The 22,654-nt window shown below is 38.2% G+C and overlaps 1 protein-coding gene across 1 annotated transcript in view; it reads right to left on the bottom strand.

Annotated features, from left to right (window-relative positions):
• stpg2 (sperm-tail PG-rich repeat containing 2) overlaps window positions 1–22,654 on the bottom strand; it is a 64,698-nt gene extending 42,044 nt beyond the window's left edge. The window contains exons 1-11 of the mRNA XM_063490490.1: window positions 22,549–22,654; window positions 22,120–22,223; window positions 21,809–21,976; window positions 20,647–20,805; window positions 19,772–19,774; window positions 16,653–16,765; window positions 15,225–15,336; window positions 9,947–10,051; window positions 2,576–2,735; window positions 991–1,154; window positions 678–770 (exon numbers count right to left, since the gene is read on the bottom strand). Of these exons, the coding sequence (XP_063346560.1) occupies window positions 678–770; window positions 991–1,154; window positions 2,576–2,735; window positions 9,947–10,051; window positions 15,225–15,336; window positions 16,653–16,765; window positions 19,772–19,774; window positions 20,647–20,805; window positions 21,809–21,976; window positions 22,120–22,223; window positions 22,549–22,654 (1,287 nt within the window). The remainder of the gene's footprint in view (window positions 1–677; window positions 771–990; window positions 1,155–2,575; window positions 2,736–9,946; window positions 10,052–15,224; window positions 15,337–16,652; window positions 16,766–19,771; window positions 19,775–20,646; window positions 20,806–21,808; window positions 21,977–22,119; window positions 22,224–22,548) is intronic.

Genomic DNA, 22,654 nt, shown 5'->3' with positions numbered 1-22,654 from the left:
CAACATTTCTGGGGTTGAGATGAATTATTAAACACTTTAAGATAACCAGTTGCTGTAGAAATCTTTAAATTCAAGAATAATATCCTTATAATGACATCTAGAAAAACAACAGTTTGAAGACAATAACATCAAAGTATTTAATACTGAATCATACAATTAAGCCTAAAAGCATAGCTTCCTCTTGTTCTAATTTTGAGTCACACACAAAACAGTTTGAGCATAAATAAAATAAATAACTGCTTTGAAAAAGAATCAAAGTAACACTGTGGAAAGAGTTTGGTATGTAAATATATGACAGATTTTGTATTAAGCAAAGTGGAAGAGAGAGAAAGGAGGATGTTCACAGGAAAAGTGACATCACAGAGGAGAAGAGCAAGAAAATAATTATCACAGATGTGACCTGTTTTCTTCAGCTTAAATGAGCATTAGGAGGAAAAAGGAAAAGAAAAGAAGACACAGTCTGAGAAAATGAACTGCTGTGATGGCCCATTTATGAAACTAAAACCTTGGCACGCTCTACTGTTTTACTTCATTTCGGCTCTTCTGTTAAGTAGGTTTGAGAAGATTTGCAACATAAACTTGATCTCTGGATGGAAAATTGTCCAACAACAACAACAACAACTGTGGGAGAAACTGGGAGACAAACTCAGAGAAAGAGGAGAGAAAAAGAAACTTACTTTAGCCAGCAGTGGTAAAGCCAGACGCTCTGTGACCGATTTAAAAGCCGCTGTGTGCTGCTGTTTGTAGCTCTCCTCTGTCTTCTTTTCCTTCTATATGCAGAACATATGACAATGACATTAATGTGCCCATACACATGACAATATGAACATGCAACGTATATGCAAGACTCTAATCAAGCTTAAACTTTTTAGGAGATTTTTTTAAATCAAAAAATATTGATGAACATATCGACGAATCTGGGACTAATCTCTAATTGATGTGATGAATAACATTGTGAAAACTTCATGACTTACTACTAATCTATCCTACCTCATACTGTGCTGGACTTGGGGTCTCGACAGATTCCTTTTTGTAGAAAAGGGAGCTGCGTTGAGAAGAAGAGCCAAAGCCTCCCTTCTTGGTTTGAGAAAAAAAAGCCTTTTTAAAACTTTCCCGGGCTAAGCCATGCTCAAACACATTGTAGGAACCTGGACCTGGACAGACAGAGGTGTTCACTGTGCATTTTTACACACCTGACCTTAAATAAAGCAGTCCAGGACTACATTGTAATTGGTTGTTGTTCTACTTTCCCTCAAAACCAGCACTTGTTAGTTTTATCTGAAACCACTACGATGATGCAAATCTTGCAATTAAGGCACAGCTATTAGACACATGTTGCAGAGGTGTAACTTTGGCTTAGTGGCACATTTGGCAGGGTGTGTAGTATTCATGTCGTGCTGACTGGGAAGTGACATCTGTGCTACACCTGTGCTACAATAACTTTCATATGGAGACAGTTTACTGCTTTTCTAACATCTGTCTCCTCTGCAATATGTTGTGTTTACAGATGTACTTCAAAAAAAAAACAAAAAAAAAACTGAAGAACGAACAAATGGTCCTTTGCACTTTAACCTAAGAAAATACATATTTGTTATGCAGAATCTGTCAACAGACCCACACGACAAAATGCAGCAATATTCAAATATTCAAGGTAACACAAGTGAAAAACATTTGCATTTTCTCCTCAAGCTAAAATAAAACTAAGACTTTACCAAAAACTAAAAAAAGCAATAAAATATAACTAAACCATCTGTATAAAGTGAATCATCAGAACCATAAAAAAATTAAGTCAGCTTCTTAAAATCAATCATGTGATGCATCACATCTGTCAGTTCTGCTCCACAGACTGCAGAGAGATGTTTGGAAAAGAAAATACAGAAATAGATTTAATGTTGGTGTGCTCGTAAAGTCTAAGGGTTGTTTTTACATAAATGACTGCTGTTCAAAGTAATATAGGTAGCAATGCCGAAATAGATGAGGCACTAGTTTTATTATTCCTTGTGTTGTATTTCAAAGGCTTAATGCAAGCAGACATCAGAAATTAATCATACCTCTATAAATAAGGGTTCACTCATGGGACAACACAGCGTGCTCTCTCTCTCACCCACACACACACACACACACACACACACACACACGCACAGACACACAAGTCACGTCACTTTCATTTCTTTTCAAAATGTTAACACAAGCTGCAAAGTAGTACTTATTCTTAATTATTACTTGTTAAATTGAGTATAATGGCCATGTCAGGTTAAACTCTGATCTTTCAGAGAACATGACTTGTTTAAAAAAGCGTCAAAGGCTAATAAATACTGTCCTCTAACATTAAAAGGCAGCAATCAAGTGCAAGTCATGTTTGACATGGTATGAATATTAACTGAAAAGCCTCAGCTATTAACTAAGAGAAAGATCTATGTTTCAAAATCTGTGCAAAGCAAGAAACCCACAGTTTGGAGCAACAATTGATTACTAGATATCTACTAAACTATATTCTACTGGTCAGAGGAAAATCACTGCCTGTCCATTCAAGTACACACAGACATACGCACACACAACAAAAACACATACTGACCTGGTGTGGTGCCTTTTCTGTGGTTAGAAGAGAAGCGAGGTGCAGTGACACCAAATGGACTTTTCTTTATTCCTGAGGTCCTCTTCAGCAGCTCCAGGGCACAGCGCGGGTCATTATATGTACCAACAGGGGGCGACACTTCTTTCACAGGGCCAAACCTCTAATGGAAAGAGAATAAAGAGAATGACACAGATGAACGAGTGAAGGAAGAAACACAAAGTGAGGCGTCTTAAGTCAAGTATCCAGCACACACTGAAATTTCACAATTCAATGTTTAACAGTCCTCTTCTATCGATCAAATAGAGACCAACACAGTTTCATCTCCTCGGTGTCCATCTGGAACACAGTAACAAATCCAGCTGCAAATATCCACAGACTCCGCTTCAATCAGTCAAAGCTTTACTTTACCAGAGTCAGCTGGGCCCTCATCTCTGTCCAGGTCATTTGGGATGAAAAGCAGTGGTGGAGGAAGTTCCCATGGTGATATGGGTTTGTTTTTATATCAACAGTCTTTGTTCCTAATAAAGACGTTTTTTGGCAGAAGTATGAGCAAACACACAGCTGCAAAAAATCAAGAGAGTTGGGGAAAATCGTGTAATGATTGAACTGGGGTTAACATACAGTAGATATTTTGTTGGGGCACAGCAGGGCTTTGAGATGCTAATCTGCAAGCACTAGTTTGATTGGTTTAATCGACTACTGTATCACATTTGATAAATTTAAGTCATCAGCGTCATTAAGTTTTTCCCCTTAAAACCTAAATAAACTGAACAATACATTTTTAAAAATTCCAGATGTAGCAAATACTGTAAGATACAAATTAAAACTAAATTAAGATTTAATTATTATTTTTTAATTTGTCAGAAGATTCAATAAACACTCCATTTAAAAAATAATTTTCTGGCAATTATTTAATAGTTCAGGCTTTAAAGGGTTAACAAAAAAAACACAGGTGGGGCAGATGACATATCAATAGCATAAGCAGAGTAATAAATGAAAGTAAAGTTATTGCATTTCATCATGAGAAGGACACAAATTTCATGACAATTCATTCAAATACTCATTGAGATATTTCAATCAGGAACAAAGTCAGACAACAACACAAATTACTATCCATAAAGCCATAGTGCTTTTCTGCCTTTTTGCCTCAAATCTCAAATCCCAATTACATGTGGAAAAGCTCTTCTGACAAAACTAAAAACACTAAAGGCAAAACAGAAAGAGCAAGAGTGATAATGAAATCAATGACACAAAAAATGAGAGCAGAATGCATATAGAGAGAACTAAGTGGCAGGATAGAAAATGAGATGGAGAAACAGCATCTTCAATGCAAAGATAATGATTCACACAATCAGGTATGTAATGTTCTTTGAACATTTTGCTGATGGCAGCCTCACTTCCAGGGTGTTTCTCTAATAGTCTATTATAACAACACAGGAAACCAAAGAACCAAAACAGATAAGTTGCCTTTTTTAGTCAAGATTACTGAAGGTGAACTATGCTTCAGTTTAACTCACAACGGAACCATTCAGCAGAGGAATACAAATCACTTGATACCTTCAAATGGCAGCGAGGCTATATTAACAATGCCTACCCCCACACAAACCACAGCCAATTCCTCAAATGACTGATGTTCAACTACAGAATGGTCTTAAATATAATGTATTTGGAGGCATGCCAATTATTGATTTACAGTTTGCATTTAAACAAGATGCAGCCTATGGAAAATTAGTTGTGGGGTAATGAAAATTGTGTTAGTAATGCACAGCTGAATTATTGAGCTTTTTTAAGGTAAAAAAAAACATGAAGGGAAAATAAAGGAAGAAAATATGTTTAGATGGAGGAAAAAAACTGAGCGAAAGTAGAAAATGACACAGTGGGGAAGTTTTTTGGGTTCGAGATTGAAAAGAGAAGAACAAGAATGACAAGAAGAGCTGTCCCAGGGCCAAACCACACTATTTTTTCAAACGCAGTTATAGAGCGGGGGTTTGTGACCATCTGTCAATCTGATTCTGGCTTACTGGCTCTGAGTAAAGTCCTGTTAACAGGCACATTTTCCCTCTTTAACTGACATGCTGAGCTTTGTTACCACTTCACATGGATGGTGGATTTTTTTTCTGCTTCCTGTTGTTCCATTTTTAAGCACATATGATGAAAAATGCCAGAGCAACTCTTTTGAAATTCAAACTCAAAGCCAAAATGTTCATTGGCACTGTTGAGTATTTCAGTGACAGAATGTTATAATAAATGTTAAAGTGAAAAATGAAGACACAGAGAGAAGCGAGACTATAGCGCAAGCACAAAAGCTCTCATTGGTGCCATCTGGCAACAAACAGCTATAAGTTACACTGTTAATGTCAGTTTATACTAAGCAGAAAGAAGGTGGACTACAACAAGTGAATCCTATGGCGGCACAAAAAGGCCAAGATGTATAACCTTAACCAAAACGTCTACGCATACACAGGGTGGGTGACGTGAGTGTTTTTTACATGGTGTGTTAGTCCACTGAGCATTCAATGTCAGTTCTGAAGAACGTAACGTGTATGTGGGTTTGTGCAGGTCGGAAGAAAAAGGACAAAAACTAGGAGAACAACTAAAATTTCTGATAAATTTTGAGATTAGTTTGAGTCTGAGCTGTTTCACAAATTCAGACTGGAAACACTCAGCACACATGCTGCCAGTGTGTAAATTGCTAACAGGCTAGAGCTTGAGTCAGCACTCTGCGGTAAATCAGCAGAGACAGTCAAATTTACATGAATAAAGTGAGATAAAAATTTCTTAATGATAAAGTCTGAAAGCAAAGTTTGATCTAGTGATTTTTATTTATATTTTTTTCTCAATAATATTCTTTTGGCAAACTCATGTACAGTTGCGGTGCTAAGTTTACATATACTCATCATGGGCATGAATGTCATAGTAACCATTGGCTTTTAATGAGTTCTTTGAACAGAAATAATTGTATAGCATTAATGACATTCTTTCTTGACTTTAAAGAACTAGAATTGGGTGCACAAGTGATGCTGTATTTTACCTTGACAAGCCCGAGGCTTATTAACTACTCTTTGTGAGCATGACTACATCTGGTAGTTTGTCTTTGCCAGCATAAAAAGGATTTGTTCTACAGCACTCTTGGACTGACCAATACTCAGAGCAATGGAAAAGTTCATGGAAATCAGTGAAGATCTAAGAAGCAGAACTGTAGATTTAACTACGATCATTAGTCCTAACAACTGTATGTAAGTAGAAGTTGTTCGAATGTGTCACCATTTGTGGTGGTGACACACCTTGGGTCTGGAAGAATACCCAAGGTGTCACCCACAGACAAAAAGAAATTGGTGCAGATTTCAGAAACCAATATGGCTCAACTTGGTCATTAACTGTTCGAACTCCAGTGTCACTGTTCACAGTGAAGTGAGTTTTTGATTGCCGTGGACCAAGATGGTGCCAACCAAGAAAGAAAGAAAAATCAAAACCTCAGCTGAAAGCTGCAGCTGCACATGTGGACGAGCCAAATGGACAAAGGTTTTATCGTCAGACAAGACAGATTGAGCCATTTGGCCTCAATGACAAGAGTAATGTTTGAAGGGGTAAAGGTAAGTCTTTCAGTCCTAAGAATACTGTACCAAATGTCAAGCATGGTGGTGATAGCATCATGCTTTGGGGCTCTTTTGCTGCAGTGGTACTAGTAATGGGCAAAGTAAATTTCCCAAAACCCTGGGCTCAACCCTATTGAAAATTTGTGCACTATGCTTAAAAGCCAACTGTGTGCCAGGCAACCAACCAATTTAAATCAACTCTACTACGCTGCCAAGAAGAGAGGTCAAATATCCAGCCAGAGTAAGATAAATAAAGATGTATACTGTACAATTACACTGGAAAAACAACAGTTCAAAGAAATCATTAAAAGCCAGAAATTACCATGATATTCATGCCCATGATGAGTGTATGTAAATTTCTGACCACAACTTTAAATACTATCAGTGTGCTGCACATTAAACTCAAGGCTTTGTTTTTAGGCCACATCAACAGTAAGGAACATCATGGTTTGTACTAAATCACATCTAGATCACAAACAATAGCATCTGCTAGATAATGTTATTGTCATTATCTTCATTGTTTAGCTACCATTTTCCATTTGTATTCAAATATCAGATGACAAACGTGATGTCTTCTTAAACACTCTATACTGACGCATACATGAAATTCATTTTTTATGTTCTCGGGTTGTCTCTGCACAGCATCAGCTGCAGAAACATTTCTAAGCTCCTTTTAGGATTTTGTGAGAGCTTCACGGCTCTATGCTTATTCAAGCATTATCATCTATAAATAAAAAAAAAAAAATCACGCAATCCACAGACCGTGATTTTTATTAAAATGTGTGGATTATATGAGGAGCGATCAAAAAGTTTTGTGGCTCAACCAATAAAAGGCACCTGATTTAAATTTAGCTGTTGTACCCTTCAAGGTTGTCACTTACACATCTGAATTCACATGAATTCATGGAGCAAAACCTCATAAATGTCGAAAAATGACAGGCAATCTCCTGACTGCATTCCTGATCTCATGAGGCACTTAAGGCTTAAAGATTGTGAACTCCTTCGCTGAAGACTGCTGTTTGCTGTCTGTGTCATAACCACTGATCATACTTATCATAAACGTTGGATCACGGGAAGTCGTCCAGAGGTATGTATGCAGAGACGACCTTGAAGGGGATGGTGGATGAATTTAATTTACATATTTTCTTCATCTACCTTTTGGTTTATTGTGTACAGAGTCCCAAAACTTTTCCTTTTCACATCTTAGTGGTTATTTACCATCAAATTCCAAACTCAGGTTGTATTTTTTTTTTTTTAATGAGGGTATGAATGGGTAGAAGCAGAAAAAACAACCAAACAAAAACATGGTGACAAATACAGAAATGCATTAAGTATAGCACACAGAAAGGTCTTACAAGCGATCAGACAACGAGTAAACAAATAAAGGGACTGGACGACTGGAAGAGTGAGACCAAATAAAATCCATGTTTTCACAATGTGTCAGATTGATGCTTTGATATTGGAAAATTGGGAAGTCAAAGGGAGGAGAGATGAGAACTGGAGGATTCCAACTGTTCCTCTTTTATCCTTGCCTCTCTTGCTTCTTTCACCCCTCCTTCCTTTCCTCGTTTCCTTTCCATCCCTCCACAGGATAACAGTGTCAGATGGAACCGGACTCACAGTGAGACGAAGATCTAAGAAAACTGTCGCTCTCAGTACTTCACTGAAGATGACTTGTGACACATGCACGCACGCACACACACGCTTCTTGGTGGGTGTCAGTGACGACATCACAGGGTCGACGCACCAACACAGCATGTGGCCGAGGAAATTAGGTCATAGCAAACTGTGACACACACACACCCATGCATGCACACACATGCATAAAATACATCCAAGAATCTAGCATTGACCGTTTTCACCAGTAAAACCTTTATGTTTTAGAACTAATAAAGGTAGTTTTTGGAATGTGTGTATGCACGTGTGTGTATATCTGTATTGTGCTTGCATATCAGCAGCAACTTGAATCTGAATCTGTCTGCACCTAATATACACACAATCTAAATTCGTAATTATGTGTGAGAACATGCACTATCACGTGTGTCAGAGCGTTAATGAAATCAGTCTGAGAATTTCACAGGACTAGATCTGTAGGCCAGTGCCACGAAGGAGGAGAAGACAGCTATTCCTGAAACGTGAAACTACACATTTTCACGTCCTTCATCTTCGCTCCTCTGAGCCTCTTAATAAACTCATCTTCACCCCTATCTGAAGAATCCCTCCAATCCCAGCACATCAATTAAACAAGCCAAGAAGGGCTCAGTGTTGTGGATCTGTAACTGATCTGAAAGTATTCCATATTAAAAAGCAATCTCCTTTGAGATATTGTACAGTAAATTGAATATATTTGATTCCTATAGATTATGTCCAAGCCATCATATATTTCAGCCTATCATCAGACTCAGAGCTATGAGACCACTGGTTTGAGAAAAGAAGAAACACTTTAGGATTATACCTGGTGTAGTACTGTCTAGTGCTATATATAGCTTATAATGGGACTGACTACATGAAAAGAATTCAGATTAGGAGGGAGTTGTCTCAGACAGTGGATGAACTGAGAGGTTGTACTATGGCGCAGTATAAAATAGATAAAGATTTGGAGTCTAAGAATAAATTTATGGATTTGCAAAATGACCGTAACAGTTCCTCTTTGAAAATGATAAAATATAAAGGTGTGTCACCAACCCTTTTATTCATATTCTATCTTACAATCAATATCATGTCAACTAGACACTTGCTACAGTTGCTAGGAGACAGCTAACTACTACATAAATACCTAACTGTAGTACAGTAGCTACTGGGGGTTATAACTCTGATACAAACAGAGGTTTAATTAATAGATGTTAACTGGATTTATTTTCACATAAAATTAAAAGTAGAGAAATTATAGAAGCATTCTTACATTTAATCTAAATCTGTCAGATCGTGCAGAGCAGAGGAGAGGACCCAAATGCAGTTGCATGGACACAGGGGCTAAGTAAGGGCAAGCCGTTTATTTAGGCTGATAGACAAAAAATAATACAAACGTGAGAAAACCAAACAAATTACTAAACTAGAAAGCTAAACTGGGAAATTAAACACTAGAAACCTGGAACACTTGGAACATAGAAACACATGGGAGGTAAACAGATGCTCTCACAAAGGACCAAGGAAAACAGAGACAATATACACAATGAGGGATGATCAGGGAAGTGGAAATACATGGGAACACAGCAGGAAGAAATTTGCACATAACGAGACAATGGAAGCAAAACTAAAAATGATGAACATCAGATGAGGGACTGACAAAATAAAACAGGAAGTAGCATGCACAGCAAGACTCAGACAAGGACACGCAAGCTTGACACTAGGACAGGGATAAACAAACACGAGAGCACACAACAGGCAGGAAGACAAGAACGAAACACAAGATGAACATGGGAACAGGTAAGGGAGACAGAACCCCAAGACATAACTGGGATAAGAGAGAGAGAGAGCAGGAGACACAGAGCATGAAAACAAACAAACAAACATGGAACCATGGCAGACCTAACATGGAAGATGCTAAGGGCAGAACATAAAGGTGAGTGTAAGAAGACAGGAGGAGAACACTAAAGAAACACAGAGACAAGACTGAGGGATTACAAAGATATTGCAATACTGCCCAGTAAGATACAAATAAATGAACTGACATAAAATCAATGCAACAGCAACACGAAAACCAATACATAAAACTGAAATATACCATATTATCCTGAAGCCAACATGGGTTACCACAGACCTGTCTGGACTGTACCTCAGTCTTTGAGAGGAAGGTACAAGAGAATTTCGGCAGGCCGCCAGGCTCAACAGGTTTCTCAAACTGACTTCTGATGTGGTACTGGCCTGGACCAGGAACTCCCTGTTGGGAAACAGAAAGTGAAATTTACAGTACATCAAAGGTGAAATTTATTGGGATGCATTTAAATGATTTGCTAATATCACCTTTCGTGTAGCTGTGTCAATAAGAAGAAAAGGAGAAAAGCTAAGGAAGTGAAAGAAACAGAGGATAGGATGCAAGGACAGAGTTTCTGAGATTTCTCTTTCCTGTATCTCTTATGAATGATGAGCACTCACTGGCAAGGAGATGAGGCTGAAATATTAAGAAGATCGAACGGAAAAAGAGCAGAGAAAAAAAATGCAGCAAATGATGAGTAACCTGTGAATACATACAGGAAAAAGCCCTTTTCTTTCACTGCTCTCCAATTAAGTCATTTATGTAAAGAAACAGAGCAGAAAAAACAATCAGCATTAAGTGTGCACAGTGTTTGTGCTTTTGTGTGACCGAGCTGTAATAGTCATGTCATACGCCAACTTAAGAAGACTACGTAATTTTGAGGCAGCAATCATTGCATCTGGCAAAGCAGCAAACAGCACTCACAGAGAGGCTGACAGTGAGAGGCTAAGAAAACCTGGACACTTTCTTACAATCACACCTACGCACATTTCCACGCTGCCTGATACAGAGCTGGGCATTTTTCTGTCTGTTGGAAAACAACAAGGTTTCTCTGCTGCAGGTGGCTTAACTAGTTCTGCAGTAAAACATCACAGAATTCTTTGGCCATTGTTAGCACTGTGAGGGGGAAGCTCAGTGAACCTCTGGACCTTCCCCATGCCATAGGACAGCTCAGAGTCTATTAATGAACAATGACTATATTGCCCTCTTATTTCCTTTCCTCGTAATCAAATTTGCCACAGTGTGCTGACGTACAGTAAGACTGCCACGATTTTCTTAGGAAACCTGTTTTACTGATTTGCAGCACATACCTATAAAGTTTTTTCCACATTTAATAATGATAAGAAGATATGTGCATGTTTTGTCATTCATAAGAATTTGGTTTGCAAAGACTTTCTGAAGAGATTTACCAGGCTTTTATTTCATCATTGCATATGCAAATACATTTGCATATGTGCTCAAAAAGAGTCTACAAAGCTGGCTGGTTAAAAACAAATCCAGTAAAATACATGTGTAACTTGAGAGAAATGAACTCTGTGTAAAGGTTTCTGCATGCAAGTTGTTGCCAAGTGTTCAAGAAAAACTGTATTCTACCTGAGCACTCAAAGCACTTTATATAACAGACCTCATTCTCCCATTCATACAAGCACTTTTTCCCCCCTAAGCTTAAATGCTTTCTGTCTAACTTTCACACACATTCACACTCCGATGGATGCATTAGAGAGCAACTTAAGGGTTGCCCAAAGATATCTGCCATGCTGTCTTGAGTAGCCAGGGATAAAACCATCAACCTTCCGATTAGTAGATGACCTGCTCTACAGCCACGCCAACTTTTTACAACTTCTCTATTATTTTAGGGTCTTTGCCTTACAGTATAAAGTACTTTGAGGAGACTGTGGTTGTGATTTGGCCGTATTTACATAAAATTGAATTAAACAGAACTTTAAGCTTTTGTGTAGTGTCTTTGTTGATACAGTTTTAAATCAAACCTTATACAGACATTCTTAATTTTTTATACAAAGATAACATTGCCTTTCTGTCCCAACACACATATTATAATTAAAACGCATTTAAATGAACATATTGCATGCCCAATAGGCTCAATTTACAGTTTTAGAGGTAGGTAATCCTGTAAGTTAAACTTCCTGCCAAGAATTCTTCCTTCTTCCCCCCTGGGAGCTGTGCTGCTTCCCTGTTTCTAAATATATCACATGCTGCAAACATAATATCACCACCCGTGATAACATTAACATGATATTCGCAGCATTTTAAAGGTGAACTGACAGTGTAATTTGTATATCCAGGGTTATATCAGACACTGCACGGGTACAACTTTATCTGTTTTTCTTGTGTTTGCAGGGATGCACACTGTAATGGTATCTTAAAGTGGTTTGCTCAGATATTGCCCTAGCTATGTCAGAATGTCTATTTAATGGGTAAATCCTGCACACAGACTCTTAGAGTCTATAGGACACCAGGAGCCCCGAGCCATTAGAGGCAGACTGTCTGCTGATCTCCAGGAAGTAAAGGTGTTTGTCCTGAGCGTCCCCACTGTGGGAAATGACCCATCTGGTCAGTGTATGTATGTGTGGGAGTACATATGGGTTGACATGTGAGATACTAATGATGACGGATGGAGGTGCAACCAACATGGTTGGGGGTCCAAATACAGCATATAGAACACACAAAAAATACACAGACAGTAAAGTCAGAGAGAAATTTCAGGTAAATTGAAGGTACGTGTTTAAACAAACTGTTTAACAGTTAAATATAGATAAAGTAAAGTGAAGAGAAGTAAAACAGCAATAAGATGCTGTGAGAGACAAAAGGAAAACAAGTAATGGGAAAAGCATAAATGACTTAAAAAAAACTAAAAAAAACTAAACGGTGCATTTACCTTTTTTCATGAAATCCAGCCTTCACCTCGCCCTCTCTAACCCACCGATCGGTAAAATAAGGCATCACAGAGCATTACTCTGCCAGCACAGTCAAGTTCATATGCAGGTGAATAACTACCCTCTACTCAACCACTTCCAATATATTAGTCTGTAGTAAAAGCTTATGTTTTACTGCCCCCTATGAGATGAACTGGTGAACTGTCTTTCAGCTTAGAAAAATCCAATAGGAATCCAACATATTTACCCGGTTCTCCATGTAAAAATCACACGTTATTTACCTGTTAATCAAAGGCCTGTTGTTGAAAGATACTACCATATACATTGTATTTTAGTGTAATTAAATATTAACATGACATGCTCAAACAGAAGGTTAGAGGACTCATTAGGCAGGGTCAGAGGCAGTGCTCATTTTTCAATCATAATGTGATTATGATGGCTTTACATTAAATGGTACTTACAAAAGGACCATAACACAGAGATCATTTTTATAATTAAGTGTGATTAGATTTATTTGTGGTCAGCATGCAGCATTCTCAGGGAGAAAAAAAGACATAGTGTGACAGTGCTGTTAATAAGTTTCCTGCCTCAGCTTGTAGCACAGCTCATTTTGTGTGCTCAAGCTTGTTTTTCCTCAGTCTTTTTAGTTCCAAGGTTGGTTAGTGCCTTAAAAATAGCAGGTTCTGCTGTCTTGTTATTTTGTCTGATTTTAGAATAAGACTACTGAAACAAATATGAGAAAATATTGTAAAATATATAAGTAACACAAATAAAATTAAGCCAATGACTTCAATGTCTATTAATGAGCATAACTGAGCAAGATTATTTAATAATTGAATGGACACATTCAAGTCTTTGTTTTACAAAAGCATAATTCAACATTATTCTTGTGCTGTATTGTACCGTCTTGGCTAATAATTCATACAGTAATAGCTCAAATAACTACAGTGCTGTGGAAAACCTACCTCACCCCATGTGAAAAACTAACTGCAAATGGAGAAAACTTTAAACCAAGGAGAAAACCACTGCTGACCAATAACAACACAAAGCCTCGTCTCACATTTGCCAAAAAACATCTTGATGATTGCAGAGACTATTGGGAAAATATTCTGTGGACTGATGAGACAAAAGCCAAACTCTCTGGAAGGTCTGAGTCCTGTTAAATCTGGTGTAAAACTAATGCAACATTTTACAAAAAGAACATCGTACCAACAGACAAACATGATGGTGGTTGCATCATGGTCTAGGACTGCTTTGCTGCTTCAGGACGACTTGCCATAGTTGATGGAGCCTTTCTGCTCTCTACAAGAAAATCCTGAAATCGAATGTCCGGTCATCAGTTTCTACCTTGAAGCTCAAGAGCACTTGAGATATGCAGCTGGACAATAAACCAAAACTCACGAGCAGGTCCACCCCTGAATGACTTTAAAAAAAAAAAAAGTCTGGACTTAAATTCAATTTGAGATGTTTTGGCATGACCTTAAACATGCCCTCCAAAAGTGATGAGAAATAAATCACTGTCAGTTACTGCAAATGCTTGACTGCAGATCTTGCTAGCAAAGATGACAGAACCAGTTATTAGGTTTAGGGGCAATTACTTTTTCACACAGGGCCAGGTAACATGTAAGTGGAACTGGACATGGAAGGGGAGAAATACTTGTTCATGATACTGCATAAGTTAGTTGCTGTCAGCTCTGTAGAGCATTTGTGTGTTAGTGTTTTGCCCACTGTTTCACAAGCCACAGCTTTATTTTTCAGGTTTACTTTGATCAGTCATTTTGTGGCAGCAACAAGAAACTTCTCTTAGCCAAAATAATCCTATAAACTAACTGACAGATACATGTCCAAAAACTAAAAGACTGAGGGACCAGTTCGTGAATATAGTGGAGTAGTCATCAGCTAAAGAGTCAGTTTAGCTGATGTCTTTACAAAAAACCTGTAAAGACCAAAAACAAAGATAAAAGGAGAGTGAATATCGCACTGACATTACTCGAGTAAATAGATACGTGACTCAGTAAACATTGTTCTGTGTCTGCTTGATGTCTGCTACTGCATTCACCACTAGGCTAACAGCGTGATAGCGCTGGAAGGTGCTGGATTTTGCTGACATAATAATCACTTGTGACCAGAGTGGCCACTCTTTAGGATAATCATTTGCGTTACTTAGAATGTAAATGTCCTGTCACTTAAAGTTGGCTCCAAAATCAAGTCAATCCCCAGATGCTCAGTTTAAAACTTTACTTGCTTGATGCAAAAAACTGTTTTGGATTCTATGGCTAATTTTCCTCTTTATTCCCACTTTCTTTTTTAATAACAAACTGGTTTAAACTGAACTAAGGAATAAAGTAATCAAGATCATGTGCATCAGCACTCTGTGTGACATATGGGTGTAAACCAGAGGGAGTCGTGTGTTTGCTAGGTGTCACCTCAGCTGATTCCAGTCATTGAACTAGACCTCTTGACTGTGTTGGCAGTGTTTGTGAGCATTTTAATGCATTTATTGGAAAAATTATATGCTTGTATTTACTGTAGTGATCAATGCCACCTTGGCTGCATCAGCCTTTTCCATACAGTTTGTGAGCTCAGAGTTTAACCTTGATTCATGCCCTCTAAAGCTTTTTTTTAATCATTGATTTAAACCTGTATATATAGAATCAAAGGGATACAAAGTCATGCCAACCCACCTTCTTTTCTGCCTGCATGGGCACAAGTTCATGGTAGCGAGGGATGACAAGCTCAACTCTGCCTCTCTGATCCTTTTGAAGGTTCACATTCTCGTACTGTGTTTCTGGGACCCTGCAGGAAAAAGAGGCAATGACAATGTCTTTCAAAATAGAAAACATAGGCAAACAAGTATAATATATACAAATAGAGAGGGGGGGGTGTTCAAACGCATACAAAATAGAACAGAAAAAATGAGAATTGGGGAAAAAATATACTGACTGAGTGGCAAAGACAAATGTGGAGTGGAAAAATAAATAGAAAGAGAACAGCAAAGCAAAGAAAGTGGGAAGCAGGGGAGAAGAGTGGAAAGTTATAATCCAGAGTAAAGGAGCTCATAAGGATGAAATGCCTGTAATAACTGTAACAGGAGCAAAGACTGAATATACTGTTATTTTTAAACATTTCCAGTAGTCACATGTGTGCCACAGACATGTGGCACACATGTGTGTGTGTGGATGTTTTAATGTCTACCTGCAACAGTAAACCACCTTCCTTTTTATTACTTCTGCTGCGAAGGGACAATGATGCTCAAATGGTTTGGGTTCTGTTTGATCAGAAGGTCAGAGTTTCAGCCCCAGCCACCACTAAAATTAACCTGCTGAACCCTTTAGCAAGGCTGCTAACCCTTTCTGATAAAGATGTACCATATCATCGCTGACACCAGCTGTCTAACAACGGTGATGCACAGTCAAAAGAATTACACTGTGCTGCAAAGGAAACGTGACAAATAAGGGCTTCTTCTTCTTCTTCTTTTTCTTCTAAGTCAATTCCTTTATGAATAGCTGAGCTGGGTGTGTGTCCACCCGTGTAGAAGTGCTTAGTAAGCCCCATCCTCTGTGGCCATCAATAGAAATGGTATTTGAAAAATGTCAACTGTAATGCTCCGGCTATAGGATCAAAGTAATATTTCACTTTGGAAGAGCAGCCTCTCTATTCAGCACACATCTTGGTAAGAGTTCAAGAGCAGTGAACTTCTGAGATCCCATGCAGGGTAGAGTCTTATCTAACCACCCCCTCAGCTCCTTGCTTCAAGATGTGAATTTGTGAAAATAAATTCCAAATTCATGCACCGGTGGTTAGCCATCAAATCGATTTAAATATCAATATTTCAGAACTGCACATGATGCTACATGGTTGTTTGGCAAGGCTCTCCATAGGTACTGCTAACTTTAGGAGTTCCTACAGAAAACTTAAATATCAACCATTTTATTTTTTAGGGAATTTACAATATTTTCCAACCTACATTACCCTGAAAAGAAGACCAAATAATCTTCATAGCAGTTTTATTTTTAAGGCAATCTTTCTTTTTAAGTGTCTTTTCAAGTTACATGCCTGGATTGTTAATTAGCCGTCCATGGGACTGTTTCTAGCAATGATGTGATACTCACAGTTCGGGGTCATATTGTCCTGGAGCTGGTCCCACATCCACCTTCTCCTCAGATCTCCTCCCTGTCATGTTGCCAAAGTGGATCCCTTTATATTTCTGTGTAGAACTCATCTCCTGGAAATAAGAGAAGAGAAGAGAAGAGAAGAGAAGAGAAGAGAAGAGAAGAGAAGAGAAGAGAAGAGAAGAGAAGAGAAGAGAAGAGAAGAGAAGAGAAGAGAAGAATATTTGTCTTCCAGCCCATATTCTTGGAGATTGAAGGAAATATGAAATTATGCCAGGTGTAGATCCTCTATATTTTATAGCTTGCACTTCCATTTTACAGCTTAACTATTAAGAAAGACTCCTCTAGTGGGTACTAGTCTGCAGTATTTGAGGTAACATTTGTGAATTTTTCTCAAAAACAGCCTTCCCTTTCCCTCTCTCTCTCTCTCCCTGCATTTTTACCTGCATTTACCCAGTCTGAGACTTGCTAATCAATATGCAGAATAAATAACTCAAAGCTGACAAAGCAACCCAATTTTAACTTACAGATGGCAAAAAAACCAAATAAATTTCAGCAGTGGAAACAAGTTTGCATAAAAGCCACAGAGGGAAGATTACACTTTGTTGAAAACAACAATGGTTGCACAACAACATCTGTATTTGAAACTAGTATGAAAGCAGTCCCCTTCACACCAACACTGAAACGATTAACACCTCACACAGCCACTCGATATTGGATTCTTTCTCTGATTGATATGACATTCTGTCAATGAGCTAAAAAAACAAACAAACAACTAAATAAATAAAAATTAATGCAACTAATAGCTTAATTATTGTTGGCACTCTTGTACCAGCAGTGAGTGTCTTCTACCTGAGAATGAGAAGGGAGTAAGACGGAGGAAAGAATGATGTTATTTGTTTAAATGGTGAAGGTTCATGACCGATATTAAGATATTCAAATGCTTTTTTGTGTCCTATATATGCACACACATGCCGATAAGCGCTGATATTATATTACATATTAATAAATACATGTATATATACTATTAATCTAAAAACTATGCATCTGTTTTCCTGTTTAGATTGGTGATAATGTATTGGTTACTGTATCATCAATCTCAAATTCAAACAATCATCTGCTGCTGCCTCATTCACAAGGAGTTGCCATAACAGAGCAGCTTATATGATTAAGCTGATTTTTTTATCCAGTGCCTTTCCTGACACAATACCCAATGGATGGACTGTAGCTCTACTAAATATAAGAAAGATTAAATGTTTTACAGCATTCTGTTCATAATATGTGATTCATATAAGTAGCCTTCTTCGCAGTTTGGTCTTCAATTCAAATAATTCATGTTTCTGACAATGGCATAAGTCTGCTGCTTGCAGCTCAGTTTCAAAACTGAACACAGAAAAAACAGAAATAATTTTGCTAGATTAAAAAAAAAAATCAAAGCTGCAAACATTTTTCCATTTCTCTTTTAACTTCTTCCTTGACTCAACTGTCTGTGTTTATTATGTGAGGCAGGTTATGGAGGTACTGCCAGGCAGTCTTAAAAAGTTTCGAACTCTGTGTGGTGCCTGTCTCCTTATTTCAACTTTAACAGTGACTGGAGGACAAGATCTGAGGTTAGGCCCCCTGTGATCCCACAATCAGGTTTCAAGGAAGGGAGATAGGAAACAAGGATGTTCAGATGCATAGTTAAAAAGAAAAAAAGCAACACTTCTCAGACACAAACTATGATGATTTCGCAGCTGGCACTGAACTCAGAGTCACAAATTGCCTATTTATGTCAAGGAAAGCTTTTAAAAGCAAAAACAACATTGCAAATAGAGGGCATAAAGATGTGCATTCAGATATGATGAAATGGAAAGGCAAGATATTTATTATTTAGATAAAAATTTGAAAAAGTGGACTAGAAAAAAGGGCTGGTAGGGCTGTTTTTGTGGCAGGTTCAACACATTGAAACTCCTAATTGTGTGTTACATAAACTTATCCACAATGTGCCAAATGCTGATTATGTGTAAAATGACTAATGCATGATGTTAGGGCCGTGATTGTATGGTGTATTATGGACAAACTATCATTCTCATAGGCTTTTTTTTTTAAAAAAAGAAATTAAAAAGCCTGCTGGTATAAAATAAAATAAGAGGTCTGACAAGTGATACAAATATCTGACATATTAAAAAGAACAACATAAATAAAGACGTTTCAAAGTGTGAAATCAACAGAAGGGTCTGATTTTTTTTATCTTTTTGGTGTATTTTGCACCACAAAGGATTGCGTTGCAAATGCTTAATAATAATTTACACCATGAGAGTTGTGATCAAAACTCTTAGTCTTAGTCATTGTCAGCTATAGGGTCTAACTGGTAAAGACATTAACAATGGTCTGCCATAGCACACTGAAGCATGTTTCCTGGTTAAATCAGAGAACCGTGCTGATATATTGCTTAGATTTTTGTAATAACAGCAAGAATGACTGACTAGAAAAACTGAGCCATTATGTTGAATGTGCACTTATTTTTCTGCTTTGTGAAATAATGGTGATATAACACCATGAAAAATAATGTATGTTTTCATATGTTTTTAGAAAATAACATAAAAGATATAAAATGTATTTTTATAGGTTCTTATGTAATGGCTTTACCTCTTTTACTTATCTGTCTCACTAGAGATCAGTTTTGGCTGTCAAGTAAAATAAATCTGACATCCCTGGTTCATAACACGACTTTTGCCCAGTAATTTGTCATCATATGTCCTGGCTATCATCAATAAGTGTTCACAGAGCATAACTTGACATGGTGACGATGCTGTGCACAGCTGAAAGCTGAAGAAACAAAGCAGATATTGTACAACAGATTTTGGGGTCTGCAGAGTCTGCATTCCACATAACCATCTGGATGGCTGTTAATCTGCTAAATTTAATACTGCACAATACTGTGAACTAACAAAATATTAAGTGGTTCTTACTGCATTATTCATGGATTTAACATATGAACCGTCGTATGTACTTTAACCAATATATCAGTGAGAAATCTGTATTATACAGCTTAGCAGTCTGACTCTGATCCTATGTACTATGTTGATTTGGCCAATTTAATACACAGCAGTCAGTCGATGTCGTTTCGTAAATACAGACTCCAATCATATCTGCAAATAAAAGTGATTAAACATGTTTTTGTGCTTCTCAATAACACAAAGATAAAAAAAAAAAAGTTTTGTTCTTCTGATGTCTTTCTAATGTCTTATCATTCAGAGATTGTCCCAGGCACTTTGAAGTTATGTCCTCAGACAACCACTTAATTCTTCCTCCACACACTTTTGAACTCAGTCAGAGCACGGGGTGGGGGAAGTGTTTGAGTTTAAAGAAATAAGTGTGTCAGACGGATGAACAGAGGGAAGGAGACAGACAGATACCGAGGTCGAACCTTCAAAGGGAGAGCAACAGAAGCTGAGTCAAAGGAGAAAAAAAAAGAAAAAGAGCCATGGATGGATGCACTGCTGATAGCCCTAAATCACAGCACGCCTCTGTGCCTGCGCCGGTGTGTTGACACAACCTCGGCCAACACTCAAGGACGCTGTTGACTTCCTCAGGTCATTAACAGATGAAAAATTACTTAATTGAGAGCCAGACCAGCAGGCGTGTGCATTATTTTAAGTGAATACAGTAATATAGCTTGAAGAATAATTACTAATGGCTCTCTTTGTTGGCATGTAAAATGGATGAGCATTGGTGCACTGTGGCTTTTTTAAAGTGGAGCTGCATTCATTAGCTATGGAAATGGTTTTTGGGCCAAGTGAATGAGGTGGGGTGGGGGTTCAGCGGTGCATTAGATCTACCTAACACTAATGGACGTCGCCTCGTGGAAGAGAAAGTACACTCAGACACATACTCGTGCTGATTAATGAAAGCATGCATGCATTCACAAATGAGGGTTTCACCTTTTCTGATGGATGAATGTTCAAACTTCAACAGGACTTCGAAACTGTCTGTGTGTATTTGTCCTTACCAGCAGTGGACTGTAGTAGGCTGGCCCCAGGGTTGTGTCCTTAGGAGGGGGCTGTTGCTTACGGAGGACACCCCGGGCATCCTCTTCATAGCCATAGGCCTGGCCCGGGGAGGGAATGGATGGAATGTCTGACTGAAGAGCTAGCCGGAGACCTTTAGCCTGCAGCCAATGCAAAGAGAAAAAAAGGCAGGAGAAAGGCAGGAGAAAGGCAGAAAGAGTAAAGCAAAAAGTCAGGGTTTCTGTTGGAAAAAAATGCCCTGGCTTACAAAGCAGCTGAGCACTGCCTGGGGCCAATAAAAGACGAGACTGAGAGAGGGACAGAGCGAGAGGGAGAACCATAAATGAGGGAGAGAAGATCAGCAAAAGATAGTGAGGGCACGATGAAGAGAAAAAGAAGTAAAAAAGTAGAACTGTACCAGTGTAATAGAAACAAGAGATACTGAGGGAACATAAACAAAGAATTCGAATGAAAAAAATGCCAGGAAGTTTTTCTACTAACTTTCTGGGATCTGGGAGTAATGTAAATGTACATTCGTGCTTTTTGGTTAATTACAACTAGCATAAAAAAATAATGCCTACTAAGACGCTCGCGTTCAGCTCTGGAGGAGCAAGTTTCAAACACACCAAGTTAGGTATCCACTAATATCCACAGATAACAGCTTGTAAAGCACTTACTTATAGCTGATTTTTGCATATATTCTTGAAAAAATTACAAAAGGGATAAACAAGATACTGTGTCATTCAATACCATTATTCCATAGTTCATATATGATATAGAATGCGAGTTTGTAAGTGCACTCAACACTCAAACCAGCACAAACAGGATGAAGAGTCTTCTGTACCAGCTTTGGATTGTGCAAGTCTCTTCTACTTGCTTTATTCTAAGAATAGCAGTATTAAAATGGGTATTACGCCTACCAATGGGATTTTGCCCAAACCTTCCTGTTTATGTACACCAAACACAAAGAGTTAGAAAAGTTTGAAAGGCCAAGAAATAACAGCACTAAAGTGGATATGCGGGCATATTCAGCATTATAAAGCCATTGCCATCTATGATAACTGAGTATTTCAGAAGAACAGATGTATGACATAATACAATAAAAGTAGCAAGTGTCAGTACTACTCATGTACTATGCCCTCCTATCTTCACCCATATGCTTACCACTTTGTTGCCAGGCCTTCCAGGGTGTCCTACATTAGCTGTCACAGCCCTGTGTGCCTTTTTTGAGGCAGGCGACACATTGTAGGCCCCAGGGCCTGGAACCTCTGACACCACATCCTCAAAACGCTTGGAGCGGTTCTGAAGACTGCTGCCACCATGGACATTTAACTGAAGAGACAAGGGTTCAACAGAAAGCCAAGCAAAGAGAGAATAAGGCTGGTATCAAAAAATATATTTCTTAAAATATTTGTTTTAAACCATGGACAAGCAACATCGTCACTGAGCTTTTGTAAATTAAATGGATCACTCACCTTGACAGGTGAGCAGTCATAGTGTCCAGGTCCTAGTAAGCTCTCACTGTCTTTGGAGAATATTGATTGCCTGGCACTCAAGGAAAGGAATGGTGCATAGCCATCTGCAACAGTGAAAATTTTCCCAAGGTGAGATATACAAATGACTGCAAGCTTCCAGGACGCTTTATTTTCTAATACACTAATGTAACTGTGAAACAACAAAGCAGCAGGAACATTTTTTGCTTACATATTGAGTTATACTCCCAAGACGTATTAATTTAACCTTTATCAATTGAAAGTGTATAAGCAGATTCAAATCTGTACGCCTAAATATTCGATGTTCTTTCTTTGCAAGCTAGCTAAATTTAATTTAACTTAAAGTTTTACAGTTTTCTGAAGAAGAAAAAAATTGATTTTGGAAGGACAGATATTTTTCCTTGTAAGTACCTGATATCTTGTAACTGGACTGGCTCACATTGTATGATCCGGGACCAACAGCAGACGATGCACCCCCTGCTGTCATGAAGGTCACTCTTGGAGCCCGTCCGTACAT

This window comes from Pelmatolapia mariae, linkage group LG12 (assembly GCF_036321145.2).
Source record: "Pelmatolapia mariae isolate MD_Pm_ZW linkage group LG12, Pm_UMD_F_2, whole genome shotgun sequence".
NCBI classification, from domain to species: Eukaryota; Metazoa; Chordata; class Actinopteri; order Cichliformes; family Cichlidae; genus Pelmatolapia; species Pelmatolapia mariae.
This window is presented reverse-complemented; position numbering and strand designations above follow the sequence as displayed.